General features: G+C 41.7%; 1 protein-coding gene across 3 annotated transcripts in view; it reads right to left on the reverse strand.

The window, feature by feature from the left end:
• LOC131686130 (protein O-mannosyl-transferase TMTC2-like) overlaps window positions 1–20,989 on the reverse strand; it is an 876,983-nt gene that overhangs the window by 256,427 nt on the left and 599,567 nt on the right. For all 3 annotated transcript variants that reach the window (XR_009304937.1, XM_058970300.1, XM_058970299.1), the window contains exon 6: window positions 14,045–14,159. Coding sequence is in view for 2 of the 3 variants with exons in the window: in XM_058970300.1 (XP_058826283.1) it covers window positions 14,045–14,159 (115 nt within the window). In the remaining variant the exon portion in view is untranslated. The remainder of the gene's footprint in view (window positions 1–14,044; window positions 14,160–20,989) is intronic.

Genomic DNA, 20,989 nt, shown 5'->3' on the forward strand with positions numbered 1-20,989 from the left:
TACGTTAACCTGAGAAAATCTAACAATACTATACCTTAAGCCAAACCTACTGCAACTGGTGATGAATGAGTTAGGAGGGATTGTAAAGAAACACCCGTGCAGATCTTTTATCAGATCATCCTTCAGCACAATCGAAATGTGACCTTTCTCCAACATTACTTGCCCTCGATAACTAGTAAGATTCGAAAACTCTAATCAATAAGCCGAAGCATTGTTCGAGTGAGCGATTTTGCGATTGTGCTTTTTTCTTTGATTTTTAACAAAATTTTACACATTTTTAAGAAGTTAGAAGGAGCACGCTTCATGCAACTGTCAGTCAGTACACTTGATGTTGTGACTTGATTATCGATTCACCAAACATCCGAAATGGAGTGTAAAATGTACGCTAAAAATAATGGTAATATAAATCATTCTGGCAAAGTCCAATTATGTTCTACCACTTATCGAAAAATGCATTGTATCACAGAAGAACCGCAGTACGGTGCTACATCTAGATGTTTCAATGATCGAAGACGATGTAATTAGGATCAGATAACGAAGGGTTCGAGCTTGTTTGGTACGAGCCAGTTTTGTCAATTTAGACGTCATACCGGCAGCGCAAAGAGTTATATCTAACACCTCTTCTCTGCCAGATCGTGCAAATGTTGTGCGATTTCCTACAATGAGGCATTATATAGCAGGTAGGGCTTAAAAATTAGAATTTTTTTGCATTTTCTGAAAGTGCATAATTTCGAAAATACGTGTGCAAAATTTCAACCAGATCGGAGGACTAGTTTTGAAATTACAATCGTTCGCAGTGCGCTTCACGAATGACGTTAACACATATCTTTAAATGTGATTATCTCAGAATGGAGTTTTTTTTGAAAAGGGCGTTTGCAGAAAACATGATCTTACAAACTATTCAACATATTGTCATAATTCTTTTTAAATGTTCATATTTACATTCTCTTGTACTTAAACGCTTGCTTTTTCATTCAATTTTTTGATTCCTTGCACTGAATTTTTGTTGCCTCAGAAACCGATTTTGTGGTTAACATGGTCTTCTTATTGGGATAATTTTCTTTTGTGAATCCGAACCGTTCAATTCAATTTTACTTCAATATTTTGATTTGATTTCTTTTAAGCGGTTCATATTGAAGGGATCATTCATAAATCATGTAACGCTTTTAGGTGGGGGAGGGTGCGACAAATTGTGACATGTTTTGACATATAGAGGAGTACGCCAGAACATTACGCGACATATTTTACTGAAGAATTTTTTTTATATTCTGTTACATAATATGGGTGGTGAGCCAGAATTTTTTTTGGCAATTTGTTACATGGGTGAAGGGGGGTCAATTTTGGTCCATTTTTCCATTGAATAGTTCATGAATGGTCCCGAAGAGTGTTCACTAGGGTGGGACAAAAAATAGATTCCAGCTCCGAGCAACTTTTCAGGTCCAATTTTGGTCCTAGAACAACTGTGTAAATTCTTAGCTTGATCCCTGAAACTATATTTTTGCGCCCACTGTTTAAAGATTACATGGATTTAAAGATTAAAGATTACATCCAAAGAGTTTTGAGGGATAAATTGAGGCTTCTTTTGTACATAATAAGAAAAAGTTAAAAAAAAATTAAAAATGATATTTTCATTATTCTTCTGGACATCAATCGGTTTTTTCTTAATAATTTTTTTCTATAACCGTCAGATCCTTTCGCGGTCTTCTAGACTTAGTTTCCTTGATAAATTTCCCCAACTGCCAACTAGCCCCGGGCCCCCCTATTCCATCAATTCTAGGCCTCTTAAATTGATATATGAGCTGCCCCACACTATGTGGTGGACATTTTAATCAGTACCGATTATGAATAGAGCCCCATTTCTGCCACAGTATGATGCAACCCTTTCGAAATCATTAGAAAGTGATGATTCATTATGAGTCAAATATGCTGAACAATAGACGTATTTTCTGTTTGCCTGACCTTTGGCCAATGCAGACGGCCTTTCGGTAAATCTTGAGGATTCAAATCCAAGTACAGCGAATATACACAACAATTGTTGGACCAAAGCTTTCAAACGTACAAGTCGAAATATTAATCGATTATTGAAATTGTTTTGAAGGCACGCTTTACACTAAAACTCAGAGAGTGTTCACTAGAGAATAATGAATTTTTGAAAACTCAATTGGCCCATCCCTGAGTCGATTTCTAGTCCTACCCGGAGTACTTGCTCGAAATTTGAAGCAAATCGGATAAGTTCAGCTATCGGACCAACGTGCCTGAAGTTTGTGGAAGATTTTTCGATTTTTGGAGGCATCATATGCATCAGATTATCGCTGCAAAAGAAAAAAGCACGACAATTTAATTGTCTACAACTTTGTGTAAGATTACGAGTCAATCCAGCCTTGTTCGAACATGTTAACGAAGTGATGTCTGAATCAATTCTGCATGGGGCCTAGCGTATGATAGTGTATCTCGGCATCTTGGTTGATTAGTTCTCCAAACCTAGATGAAACTACGTACAGAGATCTCAAAAACAAGGATATGCTATTATTCCAAACCCACTGAATGTGGTAAAGAGCTGTAGGCTTTATCAGTAGGGTTCTTTCGAGCATGAGAACTGTTTACTGATTTGTTTTTTTTTGTATTGTGTTGTCATTTTCCATTATCCTATTTTTTCACTCACCTCCCTTTTCTTTCTCATCGGGAAAATGTACAGACTACATAGAAAGACGCAAAACTCCGAATAACACGAGGAACTCGATTAGCAGCCAACATATTCTGATTCCTACAGGGATCCTGCGCACCCCGAGTGTTGCAAAGGGCCAACTTGAAAGATCTTGATAGTTTTCAGCTATTGCGTAAACCTGTTCCAGGTGTGATGTTGGTCGACTTGTTCTACTTAATTTATGAATACTGTGCCTGATGCTTGTTTACAGATATCGTTTACGCCCCTACGTAAGGTGTGGTACTTCCTTTCCGAATTTCAGTTTCTAGAGGGATTGGCTGCTATTAGCGTTTTCGTTTTTTCTTGGTGCTATACCGGTGTAATGCAATAAAAGAGATTGGCAAGTTTGAATGAGAGTAGCACCGACTACACCGGTGTAGTGCACAGTCAAAAACGAAAAAAAAACCATAAGCTATTTGGAAGTTTCAACATTGTCCACTTGATACCAGGCTACTGTAAACATGGAAGGGATCGCCATGTTCACATCCAACGATTTGGATGTGTTGACGTCAATGGTTAAACTTGGCGATAGGTAACGGTCGCTAAATTTACTTTGCATGTCAAAACGGCTTTTCGCTATCATTGTAACGTCATCAGCCAATTCGAAGTCATTTAGGTGCTCCATGGCTACAGACTACCGAGGTTTAGTTCACGGTTATTCGCATCTACCATAATCTCGTGGATTACGATGAGAAATAGTGGAGGGGATCGCATACATCTTTGCCTTACACGAGCTATGACCCGAATGAAATCGGACGAGACCCCATTGCGCAGAACTCTGCAAGAGAAGGCGTCGTACCGTACCTGTCGATTGGGTCGACGATTTTCTCAGGAAATCCCTTGCGTTTCAGGGCGCCTCATATATTTTTGTTGTTAAAGAATATCAAATAAAGGGAATTCGTTAACCTGTTCCAGAATGATACGGTGCGAGGCGGTATGGTCCACACAGGATCTTCTGGCTCAGAATCTGCTGCCGCCGGAAAGTCGCAACGAACTTCACCCGAAGCCGGGCTAGGATCACTTTGCATAATTTGAGAACGGTACATCCTCACATAATGCTTCACTTGTTATCGCATATAGTCAAATAATGATTTTATGACACCTCCACTAAGATAGCATGCACTCAGAAGACCGGGAAAGTTGAGGGGTCCCTTATATTACCAAATAAACGAAGTAACATTTGAGCGGATGCCATGGGGTCAGTTTTGAGCATCTCGGCAAATATGCGATAGACCCACAGGACTTTCGTTTTCATGCTTCGAATGCACAGTGGTCCGAATCCACAATTTGGGAAAACAAAAATGTTTGTAGCTAAACCTTATATGTAAGAGCTACAATGTCCTCAGGACAAATAATCAGTATCAAATAGACCATCTCCAGATGTAGATGGTAATTATTTTCTGAATGTGATGAGATAGAATATTACAGTCTTCAGCAATATTGTAGAGAAACTTATGCCAAGCAACTTTGACGACGACGTCATAGTTGTATCTCAAAAGGTTTTCATTTTATAGCTATTTTAATTGAGCAACTTAGGGTGCTCCTAACAAAAACTGTTTTTTGCAGTAACGTTTTTATTTTTTATTTCTCGTAAACGGTGTCTTCAGGCGACTTTTAAAACTCATTGAGAAAATTAAAATAGCTATAAAATGAAAAACTTTTGAGATACAACTATGACGTCGTCGGCAAAGTTGCTTGGCATAAGTTTCTCTACAATATTGCTGAAGACTATAATATTCTATCGCTCCGCATTCAGAAAATAATTTTTGAAACACCCTAACAAAAAGAGCCACACTAATACCATCTACATCAGTAGATGGCCTATTTGATACTGATTATTTGTCCTGAAGACATTGTAGCTCTTACATATAAGGTTTAGCTACAAACATTTTTGTCTTCCTAAATTGTGGATTCGGACCACTGTGGAATGGTCATTTAATCTCTAGCAATGATGGATTGTCGGTATTGACGCGTGTGATACGCCGGACCCTAGGCAGATCATGCTACGTTTGTGTTACCGGGGAAATACCGGTACCGAAATTAACCTAGCCCTTCAGCACATATAGGAGCCTATTTCAAACAACGGCCAGCACGTTGGCAATAGAAGATTAACCGATTCAACTCCCATTGTACGCAACTGGATCCTTTAACCATTTAACTATTTATTGGAAAACAAATACAACCATCTTTCATTCATGTATTTTGAACCAACATGAATAAAATTAAAATTGAGTTGTTTTTTTAAATGTCCTGCAAGCAACATTCGGGTTGTTTCCCATTATTCATTATATACTGAAATAATAAGTATTGGACTTAAATCACGCCTACATACATTATGCTGTTGAATATTAATCTATAAAAGAACGAACGCCGATCTAGTATCTAACCTCGAACCGAAAGGTGCATGTAGGGATGAGACCTGTGCTTGTATTTAACGATGTTTGATTATATGTGATTCGCATCCAAAACATTGTAAGAAGGGATATGTTTCGTCATCTGGATGCTCGCAACATGAACTGTTGGAAATACATGGAAAAAATTTCATCAAATAATAGAATTCAATTCTCCTTCTTTCGATACGATTCCTTTAAGGAACTCCAAGTTGATGCGCGGTGTAAATAGGCGAACCTTGATTTCATCATCATCCATATACACAAGAAATGTTGTTGTATTCGATGAAGTGTACCACATTACGCACACAATGTAGCCACTTACGTGAGGACTATCACCTTTATCACATTTAGGAACTGTTCCACCAAGCGCACTTTTGTTCTAATACGAATTTGTTTAATATCAATAGCAGTGATAATATTCGTAGTGGAAGCACTTTCACATCTGCGGTTTTTTTTTTATTTTACTGCCCAACCGGAGGAACGACACTGTACTATTTGTGCAGTGGATAAGCAACAAAGTAGTAGAAATTGATTGCTTGGTTTATTGTTAGCTAAAACAGAGTATTTTTTTGCTTAGCCTCTGGACGATATTAGAAGGTAGACTGAAGCATATTAAAGCATCCCAATAAAAATATATTTTTCAACAATTTCCATAAATTTGGTGATCGTTTGTGTATTGATATAGAAAATACTGATTTTGATCGGTTTGCCGTAGATGATTTGGCAAACAGTTGAGAAGCATTCTCCTCTGCATCTTCCGCGCAAGTTTTTTTTTATGGTATGCTATCTGATTACAGTACTTGCACATAGGAGTTTGTCCCTCATGGATGCATAGCGTAGTTTGTTTAATGGTAGTTCCATAACTTTTAGTTTCACATTCAACTAAGAGGGAGTAGGTCTTTCAACCCGCATCCTCACCACAAGACCACCGTTAGGAATACCCGGGGTGAAGTTTTTCCACGTATCAGATGAAACAGATTCCATTTCTCCGTGTAGCGACATACATTTTGTAATTAGCTCAGAAGGGGTTCGCGGTGATAGGCCATGTAGGCTTACCTCGGCATAGTCGTTTTCCATATACACTGGAAATTTAATTTCAACGTTGGCATTTTAAATCCATGTAAAACGAAACGTTCAGCTTGGGCTCCATTTTCACCTTCAGAAGGTATTTTACATCACGAAAAGCCGGTCGTAGAGAACAAAATTTAAAATCAAATTGGGTCGCAACAGGGCGTTTTCGTCAAGTTTACTTATGGTGGCAAGTATAAATACAAAGTGTCCTCTGTTCTCTAAACAGAAGCTGCTAGCTATCGTCCACTTGGTTGGTTTGTAGATCCAACTAGGGTAGAAGTAGATGGTAGACTGAAGGAGGAGATAATGATAAGACGTAGCATCGGCGCTTCGTTTATGCACGAACACATCATGAAAGATCTGTTTCCATTGCAGAGTGAAGCAGATGTGGTCTATTTGATTTAAGCTGTCACGACGTGTCCACGTCACTATGGGATGGGCGTAGCGTAGTTGCTAAATCGTTTGCCTTGTACGCAGCGCACCTGGGTTCGAGTCCCGACCCCGCACGTAGGGTTAGAAATTTTTCATAAGAGGTTTTTCTAACCCGAAGAGGCGAATGACCTCTATAATCGAAATAAAAAAAAAAGATCCCACGTCACTTTGTGAACCGATCGATGGGGAAAGAGCGATCCTGCAATCAATGTTCGCGTTGATACTAGTTCTAGCTAGCGAATCCGATCTTCGTATTAAAGTCACCGGTATAGAAAACTGTTGGATTTCTATCTACGACGTCATTAAATTGACTTTAGAAATTTAATTTGCCATGCAAATTGACACCGGCTGGCGAAGGAAGACAGTTAACTTCTCGATACCAGAGGGTGTGTTCACCTTGCAGTCCAGAGTATAGCAGAATTTATCATAATGCCATCCAATGCCAATCAATGTTTCGGGGAATACTAGGTTGTTAGTCCAAGATTCTCTGTCCTCCGGGATGGGGCTGGTATCTTAGGTATATTCAATATCTAAATTATTTTGATGAGCATTCTTGGATTAATATGTCGATCACAAATAGAGCTGACAAACGCAAAGATAAATTATGAGTAGCGACACACATTTCTACTACTTCTAATTTTATTACATTTTCATTTCATTTTTAACACCGGCACGATTTTTTTTTTTCAATTTGTTTATTTGATAAGGCACGTATGCGTTAGCTTAAAGGTGCCATTTTTTCATTGTTTTACATTTTGAATTTCTTAAAACTAGGGGGTTACACATTTCAATATTATTTTGTTTTATATAATGAAACTAAAAAAAAACTTTACAGCTAACTTATACATATAAAAGAGGGTATAATATAATATTCGTAAGATTTGGGGGACGGGTCATTTTGTGTGTTCTTTGTATTGTAATTCACTTTATGATTTTTAGAAGGGAGTTTGTAGGAGAAATTAATTATTAACTAAGCGGAACATTTTACAAGCTTATTAACTAGAAATAACTAGAGAGAGTGGTTCAAGATTAAGGGGAATTAATTAGGGCTATTTTAAAGTAGTGGTACTTTTGTTCATTTCTTAACAAGATTAAATATTGATCAACTAAAACTAGAAGATAGGGGGGCACATAAGTTTTGGGAAGATATTCAAGGGGAGAAGGGGGTGAAGTCATACATCTGTGTATCAGAGACATGGGAGAGAGGGTGGACAAGGCTGAACGGGGGGGGGGATATAAACTTTCAGTTTCCGGCATCAGGAATCAACGGCCAGGATTACAGATTCGAACGGATGTATCAAGTATTGGGACGCCGGGCGGTTTTCCTCGAGCCGGCAGGGGTTCCTCCAGATTTCGTAGTACGGCTCGTAGTACGGCTCAGATACGGATCGGAAACACACCGCGCTGCGCGTGTGATGTTGTACTGTAGATCTCGTGTTGTTGGTTCATTCGACAGATGTTTTGTCTCGTCTTGGAGTCGTATCAAACCATCGTTGGGGTACGGTAGTCGGAAGAGGGCACTTCTGGGAATGATAAGAGAAAAGATAGGGGCATTTAAATTTGGATGTTGATGGTTTTGAGGAACGTGTATATAAGGGACATGTAGAGAATATCGCGGCTTGCTAGTATATCTCGAACCGGGACATTGGGTGATCTTCCTCGGGCCCGAAGGGAATCGAATAGTTGAGATCTGGCAGAACAGTACTCGGCGCATGCCCAGACAACATGTTCGATTTCGTGATAACCGTTGCCACAAGCGCAGATACCGCTATCCACGAGCCCAATACGCCGGAGATGTGCGTCCAGCGTGTAGTGATTGGACATGAGCCGAGACATCACGCGAATGAAATCCCGACCCACATCCATCCCTCTGAACCAAGGTTTCATCGATACCTTGGGGATTATCGAATATAGCCACCTTCCCAGTTCACCATTGCTCCATGAAGTTTGCCAACTTTCGAGGGTTCTCTGATGAGTGATACTGAAAAATTCGCTGAAGCTAATTGGTCTTTCATATATGTCACCTTGTAAACCCAAACTAAGGTAATCTTGTACGATCTTACAGACAAAGCACGCAGGCGCTCCCAGATTTTCCCCAGAAAATATGGAATGTGCTTTCTAGGTTTCATTGAACGGAGAGCCTCGATTGAGCTGAGGCTATCCGAGACAATAAAGTAATGATCGGTGGGCAAAGTATCAATGATCCCAAGGGTATACTGAATAGCAGCAAGTTCTGCGACGTAAACTGAAGCAGGATCATTGAGTTTGAATGAGGCGGTGAGGTTTTGATTGAATATACCGAAGCCAGTGGAGCCGTCGAGGCTTGATCCGTCGGTGTAAAACATCTTGTTGCAGTCGACTTCTCGAAATTTACTATGAAAGATGCTTGGGATCACTTGCGGACGTATGTGATCCGGGATTCCACGAATCTCGTCTTTCATGGATGTGTCGAAGAATACAGTTGAATCAGAAGCATGGAAGAGATTGACACGGTTGGGATAGTATGAAGAAGGATTGATATTTTGTGCCATGTAATCGAAGTACAAGGACATAAATCGGGTTTGAGAATTGAGCTCGACAAGCCTTTCGAAATTTGCAATTACTAACGGTTTCAAGATATCGCATCGGATGAGCAATCGATATGAGAGTTCCCAAAATCGATTTTTCAGCGGAAGGACGCCCGCCAGCACTTCCAAACTCATCGTATGTGTCGAGTGCATGCAACCCAAAGCAATACGCAAACAACAATATTGGATTCGCTCTAGTTTGATGAAATGTATGTTCGCAGCGGAGCGGAAACAGAAACTCCCGTACTCCATCACCGACAATATTGTTGTTTGGTACAGCCTGATCAGGTCTCCTGGGTGGGCACCCCACCATGTTCCGGTTATTGTACGGAGAAAATTGATCCTTTGTTGGCACTTCTGTTTCAGATACCTAATGTGACATCCCCAGGTACCTTTAGAGTCGAACCAGACCCCGAGATATTTGAAAGTTGAAACCTGAGCAATAGTTTGATTGAAGCTGTAGTTGCGCTGGTTCACGCTTCCTTGAAAATACGACTAGCTCAGTTTTCTCCGTGGAGAACTCGATACCTAGCTGGAGGGCCCAAGCAGACAAATTGTCCAAGGTATCTTGCAATGGTCCTTGCAGATCGACGGCTTTGGGACCTGTAATAGAGACAACACCGTCATCTGCAAGCTGCCTTAGCGTGCAGGAATTGACAAGACATTCGTCAATGTCATTCACGTAAAACCTTCTTGGCAAAATCGAATCGGACAAACCTTCTTGGCAAAATCGAATATCCAACGGTTTGAATATTCCACGCTCTCATTAGTACTGTTTCGGTTTCGTAAGCGCCGGGCCGTACTCCAAAGAGTGCTCATCGATGTTTCTCTCGTTAGTCCGTCGACGAACCGGCGCCAGTAGCTACGTTTTTTGGCTTTTATCAAACTCTTCATGCGCGTTTCCGCCATCGCGTACTGTCGGTAGCTAGCTGGCAGCCCGTCGTCCCGGAAGGTCTTATACGCAGCGGCCTTCTCCGCGTACACGTCTGAGCACTCTTTGTCCCACCATGGATTGGGAGGACGCCCGCGTGAATTCGCGTCTGGTACGCGTTTAGTCTGAGCTTGAATCGCGGTATCGAGAATCAAGCCAGCCAGGAACCCGTACTCTTCCTCCGGAGGAAGCTCTTGTGTCGATTCTACTTTTTCGGATATCGCGGACGCGTAGCTCTTCCAATCAATATTTCGTGTGAGGTCATACGAAACATTGATTGTATTCGGTGGCCCTGAACCGTTAGCAATATTAATTACGATTGGCAGATGGTCGCTGCCGTGGGGATCAGAGACTACCTTCCACATGCAATCTAACCGCAGCGATGTCGAGCAGAGGGACAGGTCTAAGGCGCTCGGACGCGCTGGAGGGGCAGGAATCCGTGTCATTTCACCCGTATTCAAAATGGTCATATTGAAGTTGTCGCAAAGCTCATGGAGTAGGGTAGATCGATTATCGTCATGAAGGCAACCCCATGCCGTGCCGTGGGAGTTGAAGTCACCTAAAACTAGCCTCGGCGCGGGGAGGAATTCCGCAATATCGCAAAGCCGTCTGTGGCTAACTGAGGCTCTAGGGGGGATGTAGGTGGAAGCAATGCAAAGGTCTTTGCCTTTAATTCTGGTTTGGCAAGCGACAACTTCAATGCCTGGTGTCGAGGGGAGGTAGATCCGATTGAAAGAATAGCACTTTTTGATCCCCAAAAGTACTCCTCCGTAAGAGTCTTCTCGATCCAAGCGAATAATATTAAAATCGTGAAAGTGTAGGGTTATTTCTGAAGTGAGCCGTGTCTCGCATAGGGCAAATGCATCGCATTTCAAATTATTTAGTAAGATTTTAAACGAATCGATTTTCGGGATGCTTCTGCAATTCCACTGTAGAACAGTGATTAAATCCTTGACCTCGTTCGATGAATTAGCCATCGAAGGATACAATCGCTGAAAGGAGGGGCCATTTCGCAGTGAACTGCATCAAGAATGTTTTTACTGCGGGGAGAAAGCTTATCAAGATACTTTTAAGGGGGTCAGAAATGTTTAACGCTGTAAGAATACGGTCCACAATGTCAGAGAAATTTATTAAGCCAGCACTGTTTTCTTTCTCTGGCTGAGATATGGGAACACTTGGGGTTTTTGATGTTCCTGGAAGTGCTGGGAACTCCTTTTCTGAGCTCAGGTTACTGAGACCGGGAGCGACTTGCTTCGGTTTTGCACCAGTACTTCCTTGAGTAGTTATTTTAGGGGGACCATGAAGAGACACCTTCTGGCCTTTACGACGAAGCTTGGAAGAGGAAATGTTCTTCCTTTTTCTACTACTTCTAGGCACAGCAGAAGATGTTCCCTCCTGGGGTTCATCACAGTCGCCTTCGTCAGTAGACAAGTTGGTAAAGATGTTCGTAGAGACAGGTGGCGTAGCTATCTTAAGCATTTCTGCAAAAGATCGCTTAGAGCGTCCCTGAAGGGAACGCTTAAGATTTTCCTCGCGCTGTTTGTACGCGGGACATGAAGGGAGATCATGTGGGTTTCCCCCACAGTTGAGGCACTTTTCGACATCTCTACCACAGGAATCATCCGCATGATTCCCACCGCATTTCCCACAGCGGGCTTTATTGCTACAATGGGAGGCTGTGTGTCCCAATTGTTTGCAATTAGTACAGTTCATGACCCGCGGCACAAAGAGGCGAACAGGTAGACGAACCTTGTCAAAAAGGAGGTAATTAGGCAGGGCAGAGCCGGCGAAGGTCACCCGATAAGAGTCTGAGTTGACGTATGTTTTCTTCCCGTCAGCTGCGACTGATGCTGAATGCAAACGTTTGCATTCCAGTATCTTCACTGGCTTAAGCATGGGGTCTTTGAAACAGCCAGTCCCATGTTTTAACAGGTTCTCGCAATTCAGACTCGAATCGGAAACGACCCCACTGACTTCAACCCTGCTAGCTGGAATATACACCCTGTACTCCCTCGTAAAGGGCTCGTATCCAGCAATATCGTTTGCCTGAGTTGAACTGTTAACCACCACCCGAAGCTTATCAGGCCGAATTTTCGATATTTCTGTCACGGCCGAATACCGATCCGTCAGAACTCGAGAAATCTGCAACAGATTCAAACACTTTTTTTCTTTGGCCGTGCTCGGATATACCTTGAGCCGGGGAGCCGATTTTATTTCGACGTCCATCTCACCTTGAGATGAACCGCCGTCAGGGGAAGTCATTTTTGCACGGGCCTATTGCCCAGTACACGTTATTAAGACAACCAAGAAGGGGAAACGAAAACTAATACTTAGCTTGTGTACGTAACGGTATCCAGACGGCTTACTAGAAGAACACTCTTTCACTTCACTGACCGGCTAACGGTATCAGAAACAGAAACACAAAAGAAGGGAAAAAATACTGAAACCTCAACTAGGCGTAGAGTGTGCAAATAACCTTGAACGCGGATTAACACTATTTGTCGCTATAGAGTGTACGGACCGATGACAAAAGACTTCTATCTCGATTGAGTGCTCGATAACGAATGGACACCGGCACGATGTCAAATCAGGTCAAAATACCGAAAAACCACTGTCTTGTCTAAAAGAGCTAATCGACGTTTTACGGCACTTTTGTAGTAAGTTTCATAATCCCGGTTGTGACATATATTTGAAATAATTTGTAGCTACTGCAGATTGCTTGCCAGATCAGAAAATTCTGTTTTTGTTAATTTACAAGAAGAAATCTTATCAATTTTATCAAACTATTTAAAGATTTTCACCAAATTTGTAGCTTGAGCTTAAGCTTGTGCGACCACCCCTGGCTGCTACTCCGCTATCGATCTGGACTAGCTGAAGTTGCATGATGGGAAATTGGTAGATAATTATGCTTGGGATTGGCGAAAAATATTTCAATGTGCAACTCCTGGTAATCCTAAAGTGTTTATTGATCAATACCGGCGCCAGCCAGGCCCGAACGTAGATCGCAGAAGGAAAGGTGTATACTACTGTGCTCTTCATAAGCATCACGGAAGGAGGATATTTGTTAGTAAGTATAGAAGTTGGATTCTACTTCTTCATTACCGACGCTAGAGAGGTGACTCGACTATCTGGACTCGATATCGATCCATCAACTCATGGACCGGGGACCAACGGCTTTACTTCCTTTCCAAAGGAAGACGTGATCACAGATTTTTTCACCTCAGAAAAATCTCAACGACCTTGGCTGGGATTGAACCCAGACCAACTGGGATGAGTGACGATCACGCTTACCTTTCAATTTATAGTATATGCAAATTACACGTCAAACTGACTTCCAAACTAGTAATGTATGCCCATCTATCAATGAAGATTGGCATCTATTGATATATAGTAGCATGTCATATAGATCTCATAATTTTTGCACAGTTTTACATAGCCGAGCGCATTGTTTACAAAACAACCATAAACGCACCAAGAAATACGAAGAATTCTTTCTCCAGCAGGACAAGGGGGTTCGAATGATGAGTTTACAGAAAATCTCCTACTTAGTCAAGAAACTCTTCATCCTCAAACAACGCAATGCACTTTAGAAATTCAAATAACTATTCCGGCTGTATATTATTTTTTGCGCCTTCAATTACACGGATGTTATTAAGAAAAACGCACCGCATATTTCTATCCTTCAATTGTTTTCTATTTTTTTTAGTTGACCTAAAAAAATGGTTTCATGTTGGAAACCTTCAAGTAAAATACGATATGCAGATTATATCTTAGTGATGTAACGCTTAATCATATTCATCGAATGTTACTCTTAACCTGAAACTATAGGAATCCTCCAAAGAAAATTTCAAAACAGTGTACAACTATTTCCGTTCAAAACAGATTTCAAAGCGAAATATTTTATTCAATATCCAATTATCAAAAAATACTTTGAAAATACACTTACAGATTGTAATGTACATCCGCCATGTTAGGGCGGTAACTGAGGGCTGCCTTCAAGGCCTCCTTGGCTTCTTGATGGCGACCTTGCGCGCTAAGGACACTTCCTAGGTTTCCAAGTGCTGAAAGTAGATAAAGAGAAAACTTAATTAAACTATATTACCTATATTAACAAATGATTGATACAATGATCCGTGTCAAATAAACGAATTAAATTTAAACAAAACAAGTGGTTTGTAATGCCATATCGTATTAGCGTTGCAATTAAGCTACAGTTGTACCATCAAAATACGTAGACACTGGGAACAGGACAATTTTTTCAAGTCCCTCGACGATACGATGAGAGGTGCTCATAACAGCTTTGCAATTAGCAGAATTATCACTCATAAAATTTTCGCAACCATTACACGGGACACTTGACGATATAATAATTATTGCTGGCGTTTTGCGCCGTAACGTACACTCACACAAGCCCTTCGGAGGTTTATGGCTGTTTCGACGACCAACCGTCTGGAGGATGACAGCGCGAGAGAAAGTTTTTCTTAGCAGCGATGAAAGGATCCTCGAAAATGATGAAGATGATAGCTCAGCAAGGTTGAAAGTGTGACGAAAGGAGACTCATTACCATTAACGCACTCACTTTCTCTCCTTCGCCGCTGTCATTAGTATTCAGCTGGATCGAAGGTAAGTTTTTTCCGTCTGTTTTCTTTTCTCTCTGTCTCATGATAGCTTGAATAAATTTGCATAATGTCCGGTGAAGTTATTTAGAATGAAGACCTGCTAACTCGCGTAGTTTGAAGGTCCATTTATTTTTTTGCTTCCAATAATTCAAAAGTCTTACCAATCATCTGCACCTAATTTGTCAGTTTGACAAAAAAAGAAACGTCGCGTAAAAGTTAAACTCCCATTAATCTTTATGCGAGTATTACCTTGTACCACCGACCGTGTCACCGCTGCCAATGTCACAACTTGCTCCGACAACACCTCGCGCAACACCCCATTTTGCACCGTGACCCTAATTATTTAGAAAATACCTGCCCAAGGGGCGCGAAAATCCATCGCCGCAACTCCGAAAACATTACCATATTTTCCAACCAATGGTTATCAGCAATCTCTCCTTCCCTTCAGCTTTCGTTTCGGAGGAGGGTTTAACGGACCGGTTCAGAGTCTCCGGAAGCTGGCGCACTTTGGGTGTAACTTTTCGGGTGAAAATCCAGGCAGGAGATTTTGCATTAGGCGGATTTTCGGGTCGTCGTTCATTGGATTGAATTCATAATCAATTTTTCCAGGACCCAACCCGCCATCCGCTGGCGTCCGCTATCCGTCCGCTCCGTGACAAGCAACGGTGGCGCGCTGTCTGACCTTGGAAGGGTGAGTACCCGGCACACTTTGAGAAGGGTTGAATTTGGTGCGGGTTTGATAAGTGGGAAAAACAAAAAAAAAAACAAAACAGGCGTTTGAGTGGTCAAAGTTTCGCTAGAAGGTTGGATGGCTGGATGGAAAATCCGGAAAGAAGCGAGTCTAACGCTGTTATCGGAAGCGTCGATCGGAAATGCTTGATTATGAGTAGCCTTAAGCTGGGATTAAGATTTGGAGTAAGGTTTAGAGAAAATGCGAACCTATTTTCAATTATATTCTAATAGTACTAACCTTTTAAGTAGTTCGAGATCTGCGTTTCGTGGGTTTCGATTTTAAACCATTAATTTCACTTTGTTGTATTTCTAATAATGGTACAGTCCTTTTTTAAGTTTTTCGCAACAAAACACTCGTAAATGTTTGCACCTCTATCCCATCCCAAAGGATCAAAGGAGTGATTTTAACCTTCTTAGCCAAGTCACTCCCAACGATTTATTATATCCCCTTTAAACTGAAACGGTCGGTACGGTTGTCCTCATTTCTTCCTCTTTCAAGGTTCAAAGCAATTCGTTAATTAAATTATTCATTACATGAATAATTTAATTTCCGTCTAATTTTGAAACATCTTCAAACCCAACTCTGCACAGTAGGCCTGGCGGTTTTAATATTTGCGACATATGAAAATTTGCTTCAAATATTAATGTTTACAAGAAAAACACTTCAGAATAACTGCAAATAGCAGAACTATAATACTAAGGCCTTAAAGCAGTCTAGTAGCAACAGTTGTGTAGAGCAGTTCTAGTAAAATTATCATCATGGATCAATTGTGTAAACCAAAGTTAAACAGTATCAAGTGCTGTGCAGAGATAAACTATCAGAATCGTAGTAATTTCCGTCTGGAAGTCGCCATCTTGGAGTTCAGCATGGCACCAGACATAAATTTCTGGCACCTACTCGTCAAGACCAATCCAAAAATGCCCAGTCAGTCTAGATTCTAGACTGCGAACTCTGGACTCTGCACTCGTCACGCCGGATTCTAGACGCCGGGTTCTGGCCTTAATATTCTGTGCTATGGACTCTGAGCTATGGTCTCTGGGGTCTTGATGCTGGAATCCGAATTCTAGACTCTGAAGTTTGGACGCTGAACTCTTGAATCTACATTCTGGACTCTGGATTCGGGACTCTTGGCTCTCCACTCGGGACTCAGGATTCTGGGTTCTGGTCTCTGGACCATGGATACTGAATTTTAGATTCTGCACTTTTCACTCTCATCGCTGGGTGATGGACTCTTATCGCTGGCCCCAAAATTCTGTACTGTGCACTCTGTACCCTGAACCATGGGCTCTGGTATCTGCGGTCTTGATCCTTCATTCTGGAATTTGAACTCTGGACTTTGAACTTTAGGCTCTGCACTCGGGTCTCTGGAATCTGGATTCTGGTCTCTGGACTCTGGGTCACTGGGCTCAGTATTTTGGGTTGAGGACGCTGGGCTCTGGACGCTAAACTCTGGTCTCAGGATTCTCGTATCTGGACTCTGAGCTCTAGATTCTGGACTTTGAGTTCTGAATGTTGCATTCTTCACGCTGTGTTCTAGACACTGGACTCTCGCCTTGAGATTCTGTATTATGGACTCTGGATTCTGGGTTCTGGGCTCCGTGGTCTTGAGTCTGAAATCTTGCGTTAGTATTTTGGGTTAAGTACTTTGGCTCTGGATTCTGATCTCAGCCCTAGTAACAATTGAGGTTTTATGGTAGTTTTATAGCCACTGATAAAACTTAGATTGCACTTATAGCGTGCTATAAAATTTCAATTGTTACTTGGGAGAGCTGTGGACTCTGGCCACAGTAATTTGGTTTGAGGACTCTGGACTCTGTATCCAGGATTTCCGACTATGTTCTCTGCACTCTGAACTCTGGACTCAGCATTCTTAACTCTGTGTCTGAGCTCTCACCTCGAGATTCTGTGTTATGGACTCTGGACTGTAGACTGTGGTCTCTGAGCTATGGGCGGTGGGTCTTGATTCTGCACTTTTTACTCTGAATTGTGGATTCTGGACTCTAAACTCTGGACTATGCACTCTGCATTCGTGACTCTGGATTGTGGACTCCGGACTCTGGGTTCTCTCCTCGGAACTCTGGGTTCTGGTCGCAGGGCTATGGAATCTAAACTCTGGATTATAGAATCTGAACTCAAGATTCTGAACTCTGAGCTTTGGAATCTGGACTCTAAACTCTGGTCTCACGATTTTGGGTTAGGGGCTCTATACATTAGGCTTTGTGCTCTGGATTATGTGCAGAGGACTTTGGGTTCAGTAATTTGGGATAAGAACTCTAGACTCTGGTCTCTGGGTTCTGGACTCTAGGTTTTGGACTCTGGGCTCTGGCATCTGAGCTCTGAACTCTGGGCTCTGAACTTCGCACTTTGGACTCTGAACTCTGCGCTCGGAGCTCTGGAATCTGAACTCTGAGCTCTGTCTTCGGAACTCTGGGTTCTGGTCGCTGCGCTATGGACTCTGGACTCTGCATTCTCGACTCGAACTCTGGGTTCTGGACTTTAGAATCGCCTCAGTGTTTTGAGTTAACGACTCGCGACTCTGAATTCTGGTTTCTCTCCTCGGGATGCATGGGCTATGGAAGCTGGAGTCTGGGTTCTCTCCTCGGGATTCTGGGCTGTGGACCCTGAATAAAAATACACTGAAAAAAATCAGTTTGGACAAGGAAAAGTTTTTTTTTCAAATAATTTTTTTCCTTGAAAGTACCCAACTTGAATTTTTGAAGATAGGTAGGGAACCTAATTGACTATCTTGGAACAAAATTTCATCCAAATAAAAGAGTTTTTTTTTGTAAATCGACTTTAAATTTTGAAAATCGATTTTTTTCAGTGTAGGAGTCGATGAAGAATTTTTTCAATATTTTTAATCTAAAATTTGATCAATTTTGTAAAAATCACTCCTACAACATTTTTTTGTAAAATTTCTCATTTTTAGACTATGGCCATTTGAAAAAAAAAATTGGTAAAAAGAGCTTAACCCTTTTCAAAAGACAGTCTAGATAATTTTTGGAAAAACAAAGTATGCAAAGTGGCTTTTTGTGACAAAGTTATTATGCACAGAAAGTTCATTGAAATCTCAAAGGGTGTTGCCAACTATGAATACGATTTAGCCCGAAATTCGTCAATTCACAATCCGCACAACCATCGGTTATACAATCGAATTTATACAAAGTCACATTCACGCGACAGACACGTTAACACACAAATGCTTGAGCCCTTCGCGATCATCCACGCACACCTATGCCCGCGATATTGCCAACGGGATAACATCCCGGCGATTAAGTGAACGCTTTAGCACTTATAAATTTACAAACGCTGTCTCAAAAATGAATCTACAAACTGCTGCGCTCGCGCGATCATGAATCGGTCATTTTCGGAAGTTTCTATTCTCGGTACCAGCAGTCCAGGTCCATGCCTTTAATTGGACCAATTAAAAAAAGGAACCTCTCATACATACATGAAAACCCCGATCCATGGCAACATGGCCGGGAACTCTAGTGATATGGGGTAACTCACTTCCTGTCAGAATGTGATCCATACACCGAAAACTCAATATCATAATGACGGTTCGCGTGACCAAGGACACACGCGAATATGTTAATAGCCATAGGGTTACAAAATCGAATTTAAACACGCGAGTCACGTACACGCAACAAACACGTCAACATAAGAAAACTTAAGCCCTTCGCGATCATCTACGTACACCTACGCTCGCGATCGCGCAAACTTGAGAACACTCCGGTAATAAGGTGAAAGTTATAGTACTTACGCTGTTACAAACGCGGTCTCAAACACGAACTCGCAAACGTCCGTGTTCGCGCGATCATGAATCGATCATGTCGGGAAATTTTTACCCTCCGTCCTAGCAACTTAGGTCAATATATTAAGTTGGACCGATCAAAAAATAAAGCTCGTATCCACTAGACAGCACGTTTCATGGCGACATGACTGGGAACCGTACACCAGAAATCAAGTATCAGATTCACGGCCCGCGCGCGACCATTCCGGAACACAGGCGAATATGCGAAAGGCACACGGTTATGGAACAGAATTTATACACGCGAAGTTACATACACGTTAGCACACGCGACATACAAACGCACACGCAATCGATCACGTTAACGTACAAATGCTCGAGCTCTCCGCGATGATACACGCGATCGCAGAGTCCCTGAGCGCCCGAACATATCTGAACCGTACAATGAATATCACATTCAGAATCACAGCCCACTGCAATTGGTCTTAAGCAGTATTTCAGTGGAGGATTCAATAATATCCTAAATTAAAATATTTTGCGATCTCATTTTCTTTCAGTTTCCATACAATCTGTCATGAGTTAAGCACCAATATGAGAGTTTTTTTTGTAGACGGCGCCGGTGGTTGAGTGGTAAGCGTGACCACCATCCATCCCAGTTGGTCTGGGTTTAATCCCAGCCGAAGCCGTTGAGATTTTTCTGAGGTGAAGAAATCTGTGGTCACGTCTTCCTTCGGAAGGGAAGTAAAGTCGCCGGTTCCCACTCTATGAGTTGATGGCTCGATACGATATTTAGTTACTAACAAATATCCCAATCCCGTGATACTTGTGGAGTGCAAGTATCGGACTAACATTCTTTAGCTTTCCTTCCGCGATGTACGTTCGAGCCTGACCGGCGCCGGTATTGATCAATAAACACTTTAGGATTACCAGGAGTTGCACATTGAAAGATGTTTCGCTACTCTCAAGCATAATTATCTACTGATTCCCTGTGCAACTTCAGCTAGTCCAGATCGATAGCGGAGTACCAGCCAGGGGTGGCCGCACAAGCTCAAGCTCAATATAAGAGTTTTTATTTGTTACTTGAAACACGAATATTAGAAGCGCTAACTTTTCAAGAACCTTTTTTCCCAAGATCAGTCCCAGGAAGTCAATAGTTTAAATATGTGTAAACAATTGGTATTATAGCGAGCCTCTGAAATTTGCAATTTACAATTTTACGAGTTTTTATATGTATATATATCCTCAGAGAAACAAACAACCAAAAATTTGTGAACAATAGCGCTTTACTAAAATATAAGCAGTACTTCTCATAGTTGACATAGTTGTTTGGCCAATCGTATTAATACTACCACAGTTTGAGCATCGAACGGAAGGAGAAAGGCGGTCAGAATGGATGTTCTATTAGTGATCAGGATCACAAGTGTGTAGTGAACGCGTTTAAACGGAAGCCCTATCCTTTGGTCAGGGATGTGGGGAAAAAGTTGAACTTGTCCATATCGTGACGAACGGCAAAATACGTTGGGAAAGTCACAGCCCCGGAAACTGTATACCCAGATACTGACGAAGCCTCATTGTCTCATCATGAATGATGAGCCATACGTCAAGACGGATTTTCAGTAGCTTCCGTGGTGACTGTTCTTCACCGCCCAGAACAAGTTTAATGTTCCGGAAGAGGTAGGGGGGGGGGACAGTAACTTATAAAATTTGCCAATAAATACATGATTTGGCAAGCGATCTGTTCATGTGGTAAACGAAGTGCTCTGTTCGTGACTACCGCAATTTTAAACG

Source organism: Topomyia yanbarensis, chromosome 2 (assembly GCF_030247195.1).
Source record: "Topomyia yanbarensis strain Yona2022 chromosome 2, ASM3024719v1, whole genome shotgun sequence".
NCBI classification, from domain to species: Eukaryota; Metazoa; Arthropoda; class Insecta; order Diptera; family Culicidae; genus Topomyia; species Topomyia yanbarensis.